We start from the raw sequence: 9,046 nt of genomic DNA, 5'->3' as shown, positions 1-9,046 counted from the left end.
AATTCTAGCTTGCCTTTGTTCTATATCCTTATTAATGAGGCAGATATTTGTAAATTTTTTCTTTATTTTTTATTTTTCTCTTAAAAATAATTCTAGCTTGCCTTTGTTCTATAGCCTTATTAATGAGGCATATATTTGTAAATTTTTTCTTTACTTTTTATTTTTCTCTTAAAAATAATTCTAGCTTGCATTTGTTCTATAGCCTTATTAATGATCTTAAAATTTTTGCATTATGTATCTATATTAAGCTTTTTTTGAATGACCAATCCCACAACTTAAACTTTGTTTTTCTTCCCTTCCTCTTTGATATGTTTATATACTCTTTCACGCAAAGCAAAAACACTTGATTATTTTTAAGGAATTTTTATAATAGCAACATATTCATTTTTAGCTTCTACTGGGCATCTAACATATTTTGACAAAGCAAAACATACTTGTATTACACCCTTGTTATATGCACCATTTTGTTGACCATTATAATGAAAACAAATAATCACTATTCTAATACTCATGTAAGTTTGTTGATTTAGTACTCGTATTCAGTTATTAAGGTTATTATTGATTTCAATTGATTATAATTAGATAGAATAGGTACAAATGTATATCATGACTATATTTGTTTTTCATTCATTCAAAAATAAAAAGGTGTGAAATCAACCAAAGGGCTAGACAAGCGATGAAAAGTTTACTCATAATCAAAGGATCGAGGGCATTTGTTGCAAGCCGCTATGCTTTGGGTAAATTATTATTGTTTACGTACATTATTTAATTGTCAGCTTTTTGTTTGAATGATTAATTCTACGTAATAATTAATGTTTATTAATTTTTTGGAACTATATAGCGTAAGGATGATCAAGAACCAAAATAGTGGATTTTTCAAAGTCGACTCACTATTCGGAGAGTAAAGGATAGTCAACATCCGAGGCTCAAATAGCTATGTAAGATCTTTCACAAAAAGAATTTATAAAAGATTGCTTGTTAGTTAATATTCTTTTTAATTTTTAGGAAATGATGGAGAATAAATTAGCAATACTTTCGGGTGAAGAAGGATCACAACCAGAAAACATTAATGCAATAGTTGATGAAATATTTGGTACTACCTCAAGATACAATAAAGGACTTGGATATGGACCTAAGCCTATTGAAAAGTTTTTCAAATGTAAGCTTTGCTAAGTTTAAAAAGAAACTCTTACAAAGACACAAAATGAACTCCAACAATATAAGTCAAATTATGAAGTGATTCAAAATCAAATGCACATTATGACTCAAGCTTTATTAGTCACTGGAATCCAAGTGCCCATTCCTCAATTTTCAGGTATATACATAATTAAACTTCCTTGTCTACTTTAAAGTTCAACCTTTTTAATTTACCCTTGTTATGAATTAGTATATCATTTGTTAAAAATAATTGATTTCGGTCATAATAAGACAAGCTCCGATTCGGCTAAAGTACCATCAACACGTGGATTTAAATTAAGAGTTCAAATGAAGACTCATCGAAATTATCTAGTTTGATTTGCATCCTTAAAAGCTCTAAGTTTTTAATGCCACTAGGACATTTGATGATATTTTAGTTTGTTAGTCTATGTTACTTATTGATTTTATTATTTTGAATAAAAATATTTATTTTATTTACTTATGGTACATTTGACTAAATTACTTATAATAATATAAATGCCTCTAATATGTATTTGTATCATAGTATTATTTAATATTGACATTTTTATAAATAATAATAATTTTTTTAATAAATGACATTATAAAATATTAATTTGTGACATATCCAAAACTACATGTGTCACAAAAACATAATAGTTTGTGAGATTAAAAAATTATCAAGAATAAGATGATATTCAATTAATTGTGACATCGCAAAAATTAATATGTGACATAATAAAAGTATCATGAATGATATTATAGTCAATTTTTTATGACATTATATAACATTAATTTGTGACAGTTTTTAATAACTATACATGTCATAAAATATTTATTTTCTTATGACATTTATATTTTTGTCACGCTTGATCAAATAAAAATTGTATTTAATGACAACAATATTTTTTATTAGCGACAAACTGTAAGCATCACTAAAATAACCTCCAATTACTAACTATCATACTTTTTATGACGCTTTTGTTGTACAATATGTGACAAACATTTGTATCATTTATTATGTGATCATTAGAAAAATGTCACAAAATTTCAAAATTTTACTTCATATTTAGTGACAATGTATAACATTTTATGACGCTTTTGTAGTACAATATGCGACAAACAATTTCGTCACGTATTATGTGATCAATGGAATAATGTCACAAAATTTAAAAATTTAACTTCATATTTAGTGACAATTTATAGCATTTTATGACGCTTTTGTTGTACAAAACGTGACAAACATTTTCGTTACTTATTATGTGAAAATTGGAATAACGTCACAAAATTTAAAAATATAAATTCATATTTAGTGACAATTTATAGCATTTTATGACGCTTTTGTAGTACAATACAGGACAAAAATTTCCGTCACGTATCATGTGATGATAAGAAGAATGTCACAAAATTCCAAATTTTTACTTCATATTTAGTGACAATTTATAACATTTTATGACAAATTATCATAATATTTTGTGACAATAATAAATGTCACAAATAATTGTCGAATTTGTGACATGTCACAATTTTGTCGTATAAAAAGTTTATGATTAGCGTGACAAACATAGCAAATCGGGTCACATTAACCCTTTAGCGACGGAGATTAGGGCGACGACATGGTGACGGCAAAAACGCTCACAAAAATAGTTTTAGTGACAAAAATATGTTATTTATTGACATTATTATGAATGTCTTTAATTGACAAATTTGTTGTAGTGATATGCAACAACTATTTTTTTGTGACAATCGTAGTGCCATTCAAATTGCATATAATGACTTCCATGAACGAACCGATTATATTGAAATTGATATTGTCACTTTATACATCAACATCTCCTTTGCGAGACTTTATATCTAGAGTTAACTCCTTCCACTGCACAAATTGCAGATCTCTTCAGTAAGTCACATCCATCAAATCAATTGGTCTACAAACTCAACTTGGTATTTTCTCTCCCATCTTGAGTTAGAGGGGGGGGTAAATTTAATATTTTACATTCATCTCTAGAATTGCGAGCATATTCTGATGTTGATTGGGCTGGTGATCCCACTGATCGAAGATGTACTACCGGTTATTGTTTCTTTTTCGGCAATTCACTTATCTCATGGAGAAGTAAAAAAGCAAATTGCTGTTGCTTGATCCAGTACTGAAGCAGAATATCAAGTTCTTACTAACACTACCTCAGAGCTTGTGTGGCTGCGATGGTTGTTTCAAGACCTTGGTGTTCCTTTTTCATATGCAACAACTATTTTTTTGTGACAATCGTAGTGCCATTCAAATTGCATATAATGACTTCCATGAACGAACCGATTATATTGAAATTGATATTGTCACTTTATACATCAACATCTCCTTTGCGAGACTTTTATATCTAGAGTTAACTCCTTCCACTCGCACAAATTGCAGATCTCTTCATGAAAGTCACATCCATCAAATCAATTTGGTCTACAAACTCAACTTGGTATTTTTCTCCCATCTTGAGTTAGAGGGAGGGGGTAAATTTAATATTTTACATTCATCTCTAGAATTGCGAGCATATTCTGATGTTGATTAATTTGATGATCCAGTGATCGAAGATGTACTACCGGTTATTGTTTCTTTTTCGGCAATTCACTTATCTCATGGAGAAGTAAAAAAGCAAATTGCTGTTGCTTGATCCAGTACTGAAGCAGAATATCAAGTTCTTACTAACACTACCTCAAAGCTTGTGTGGCTGCGATGGTTGTTTCAAGACCTTGGTGTTCCTTTTTCATATGCAACAACTATTTTTTTATGACAATCAGTAGTGCCATTCAAATTGCATATAATGACTTCCATGAACGAACCGATTATATTGAAATTGATATTGTCACTTTATACATCAACATCTCCTTTGCGAGACTTTATATCTAGAGTTAACTCCTTCCACTGCACAAATTGCAGATCTCTTGATGAAGTCACATCCATCAAATCAGTTGGTCTACAAACTCAACTTGGTATTTTCTCCCATCTTGAGTTAGAGTTGTTAAATTTAATATTTTACATTCATTGGATTCTTTGGAATGGGTCGCAAAAGTTTTTGTGGTTTATAGTTGTAAATATTCTTCAAGGATCTTCTATTGATCATTGTACATAAGCCTTAAGGCTTAAGCTCTCCTCTCATGTTTTCCCTGACTTTTATAACTAAAGGTTGATTTATTCAAGAAGGCTAGGCCTTTAGTTTCATTGAAATCTCTTTCCTTTTGACTTCCTGCAGTAACAATTTTTTTATTACCTTTGATTATGACAAAATCAGCTCTACCAATTTAAATGCTCTTTCTTCAAATTGTTATTTGTTGACGGATGGTTCCTGGCTTTACTTGCTTTTATTATGTTTTATGTGTATTTCGTATAGGCTATAACATGTGATTTTTTATTTTTTTTAATTAATAATTATGTGGTTGCCAATTATATGAATGATCTATGTAACACAAATGAACCAGATCTTGAATAGCAAGATTGTGGTGGAGGATAGGTAGGTATCAAATCACTTCCTATTGATGTTGAGATGAATTATACAATTGCTTAGAAAAGGGTAAATTTTTTAGTAAGTCAGTAAACTTTGGTTCATTTTCACTTTGATCACTGAACTTCAATTTGTATCAATTTGGTCACTCAACTTTAATTTGATTTTAACCGATAATAAATCAAGGATTTCAACCCCCAATTGATTACATGGTTGTCTAAAAATCTAAGTCAGTTCTCCTATTGTCACATTATTAAGTCTATTAGAGATGTCCACGACATCGAAAAAGAGCCACATCATTCATTTGCAGGTTGAAATATCTTGATTTACTACCAAGTGAAATGAAATTAAACTTGAGTGACCAAATTGATACAAATTGAAGTTCGGTGATCAAAGTGAAAATGAGCCAAAGTTTACTGACTTACTAAAAAATTTACCCTTTTCTAAGCAATTGTATAATTCATCTCAACATCAATAGGAAGTGATTTGATACCTACCTATCCTCCACCACAATCTTGCTATTCAAAATCTGGTTCATTTGTGTTACATAGATCATTCATATAATTGGCAACCACATAATTATTAATTAAAAAAAAAAAATCAAAAATCACATGTCATAGCCTATTATCCAAAAGGTTCGATCAATTATCCAAAAGAAATCTCACTTTCGTTCCTTAGGAATTGCAGTTGTTTATTAGAGCATGGATAAACATTAGCAAATAATAATAGTGTTCAACTATTTGATGATGCACTGTGCACCGACTATCCACTTTCTTTCGAAACAAAAAAAATATGCACCAACTTGTTGTCCTTAATTTCTTCAATAATGGACCAACTTTATTTCCTTCTTCAAATATTTAATCATAAACATAAAGATAGGGACCATTTTCCAACAAGTTGACGGTACTCCATAAACCATCCTCCACCTCAAAAAGGTTAAATAGATATTTTCAATGTAGGTCATGTAATTATTTACAAACAAATTAATTATTTTTCCTGGCACTTATAAATAAGTGTGGAAGCTTGTGTCAAAACTCGAACATGAGCCTGATTTCTCATTATCTTTCTCTCTTTGATATATAGGTCACAGATACGAATGGAGCTTGTGAACAGTGGTCCTCCTCCTAATGTAATTCATAATGCTACAATGGAGGGGTGTTTGAAGGTTGCAAAGAATGAAGATGTGGTTGTTCGTCCCATTGCAAACTTCCATCCATCACTATGGGGAGACTATTTCATCACAAATGCCACATTATCATCTACACATCAGGCATGCCATACTTTTTTATATTTTATTTTTTAGAAATGGATAAACTACATGTATTGAACGTAAGATAAAATGAAGGTTGAAGGACAACAGATGAACTAAGGCATGCCATTCTTTCACTTGTTATTTTAACAAAAATAAATAATTAATATATATACATATACATCCAGGAGGAACAGATGAAACGAAGAGTGCAAGTAGTCGTTAAGGATGTAAAGATTTTGCTAAAGGATGCAAATGGTTCAATGAGAGAGGAGATGCAACTCATTGATGCACTCCAACGCCTTGGTGTGGCTTATCACTTTGAACAAGAGATTAATGAAGCGTTATGCTTCATTAATACTACTAGTTCTTCTGGTCACCATTCTTATAGTGACAATGATCTTCATTTTGTTGCTCTTCGGTTTAGATTACTAAGACAACATCACTATTATGTACCACCAGGTATTTATATATTTATGTACATCATTTTGCCATGATCATTTTCTTGTGAGTTTGTTTATATCTATATGCATATATATTGCAGATGTCTTTAACCAGTTTATGGATGACAAAGGAAAGTTCAGAGAAGAAATGAGTAATGATTTGAATGGTTTGTTAAGCTTGTATGAAGCAGCTTACCTTGGAATCCCTGGAGAGGATTTGTTGGATGAAGCCATCGATTTCACAAGAAGCCATTTGCAGTCTCTTGTGAAGCATATAGGACCATGCTTAGCACGAAAAGTAAAGCATGCATTGGAGACACCTTTGAGAAGAAGAATAAGCAGATTGAATGCCAGATTATGCATATCCATTTATGAAGAAGACACTGAAGCAAAGAACGAGGTTGTGCTTGAGCTTGCAAAGCTTGATTTTCACATATTGCAATTGCTCCATAGGGAGGAGGTAAAAAAGATCAGCATGTAAGTGCTCATATAAACTATAATTTTAGATGATTAATTCTTACCATACTTGGGTGGCTTTGAGATTAGCGAATTACAAAATAGTATAACATATATATGTATAATTAAACTCAAAATTTGGATTGGCTTATATTGAAGAATTCTATTGAATATACAGGTGGTGGAAAGATGTAGGTGTGCCAACAAAGCTTACGTTTGCTAGAGACAGGATAGTAGAACTCTACTTCTGGATGCTAGGCGCATATTTTGAGCCCCAGTATTCAAGGGCCAGGATGATGTTGGTAAAGGCGATATTTATGCTTTCCCTTATGGATGATGTTTATGATTCCTACGGTACATTGGCTGAGCTGCAACATTTTACTGGTGCAATTCAAAGGTGAGAAACTTTATCATATATCAAATTATTTTGTTCACTTTGCTTCCATATCAAATTATTAACTGGACCAGCCTTGCAAGCTTCATTACAAGTATTTAAATGCAGGTGGGACTTAAAGGCTGCTGATGAGATGGAAGAATGTCTACGAGTTGCTTTCCTTGCCATATATCAGACAATGGGAGAACTTGAAGCTGAAGTACTCAAGGATGGCAAGCTTTACCGCATTGATTACCTCAGAAGAGAAGTACAATAATTAAGTTCACTAGTCTAAATAGTTTAGAAATTAAGCATTTCGATATATTTTTCATGTTTACATATAATTAAAAAAAAATAGTTGCAAAAATATATATTCAAAGATGATCAAATTAATTACATCATGAAAATAAATATCTATGACTATTTCCAATATCAATCACAATTTCATAACATATTGAATCGCAACAATCTAAATCCTTTATGCATGTAATTTGTCGTCATTGCATGAAGAATTGCTCTTTTTAACTAAAAAGGTCGGTTGCTTGATTCTAGTTAAGATTGTTAGCTCCAATTCAAATGTATTATGAGCTTAAATTTTATAAGATATGAAACCCAAAGTTATATATTCAGATATATGATATGTGTTACCTTAATCAATGCTTCCGTGCTTCAGCAAAGAAAGCCACAAATAACAAGATATATATCTCTATTTAATATAACCATCCATAACATAAGGTTTAACTTTATTTTCGTTTTTGCAGTTTGAAAAGTCGGCTATTGCATACCTAGAAGAAGCCAAATGGAGAGATGAATGTTATGTACCATCATTAGCTGAACATCTGGAGCTGTCAATCAAGACCGCTGTTTTAAATGTTGTTACCTGTGCCTCATTCATTGGTATGGGAGAAATAGCAGGGAAGCACCCATTTGACTGGCTCGCAAGTTTTCCTCAAATTATCAAAGATGCAAGCAAGATGGGTAGGATTATGGATGATATTGGGAGTTTTGAGGTATGCATGATTTCAATCACAGAAAAATAACCAGTTTAAAATTAAAAGCTCTTTTAATTATTTAACTTAAAAATATACTAATTTTTATAACTTCTTTGATGTGTCTTCCATAGATTGATGCAAAGATGGGGAGAAAACATGTTGTTTCGACAATCCATTGTTGCATGAATGAGTTTGGAGACTCACTAGAAGAGGCAAAAGCAAGATTATTGCATCTGGCGGAGGATGCATGGAAGGGCATCAATAAAGAGTGTTTACATCTAACTATACCACCTGCTCTACTTGCCAGAGTAGTTAATATTGCTTGTATGATGGAAGCCATCTATTATGGAAATATAGATGGATATACGGAGGCAAGTGTTTTGAAAAATTCCATCTCATTATTATTGGTTCAACCAATTTAATGTTGAAGTTGGAATGTGGACCCTAGCTTTTTTGTCTCCATTCGTTTGTAAGCCACTTTTCAAGCCGGATTCCTGGCCTTCTTTGCATGCAAAAGTTTGTACTAAGCCTTGTTTATGTAGCATTAGGGCAATGTTGTGAGACTTTTACATTATAATTTTATATTGTGTTTTGGGAGTAAATTTTTTGGGAGGCTACCAAACTTTGCTTTTTATTCAATTAGGTATCCGAACTTTAATTTAAATCAAAAAGGTTACCTAACTTTAATTCTCTTTCACCGGCAGGTCACCCTAACAAAACCCTAACAAATCTGATCATTCAATGCTGATGTGGCGGCTCAACTTACATAGTCAGCTATTTTAATCCTCATCAGCGTTCCACATCATCATTAACATTCCACATAATCTACAGAGCCGCAGTGATCGGATAATCGAGAATTTCACCATACTCCGTCTACTCTATTGCATAGTCGGCCA

The 9,046-nt window shown here is 31.7% G+C and overlaps 1 protein-coding gene across 1 annotated transcript; it reads left to right on the top strand.

The window, feature by feature from the left end:
- The first annotated feature begins 5,668 nt into the window (after positions 1–5,668).
- On the top strand, positions 5,669–8,752 carry LOC120281701 ((-)-germacrene D synthase-like). Its single transcript, XM_039288401.1, has 7 exons — positions 5,669–5,907; positions 6,075–6,348; positions 6,431–6,806; positions 6,964–7,182; positions 7,288–7,426; positions 7,920–8,168; positions 8,282–8,752. The coding sequence occupies exons 1-7, from the start codon at positions 5,734–5,736 to the stop codon at positions 8,570–8,572; spliced, it is 1,722 nt and encodes a 573-aa protein (XP_039144335.1). The 5' UTR covers positions 5,669–5,733; the 3' UTR covers positions 8,573–8,752.
- The last annotated feature ends 294 nt before the right edge of the window (positions 8,753–9,046 follow it).

This window comes from Dioscorea cayenensis, chromosome 18 (genome assembly GCF_009730915.1).
Source record: "Dioscorea cayenensis subsp. rotundata cultivar TDr96_F1 chromosome 18, TDr96_F1_v2_PseudoChromosome.rev07_lg8_w22 25.fasta, whole genome shotgun sequence".
Lineage (NCBI taxonomy): Eukaryota > Viridiplantae > Streptophyta > Magnoliopsida > Dioscoreales > Dioscoreaceae > Dioscorea > Dioscorea cayenensis.
The sequence above is the reverse complement of the archived record's forward strand: the minus strand, read 5'-3'. Positions and strand labels throughout refer to the sequence as shown.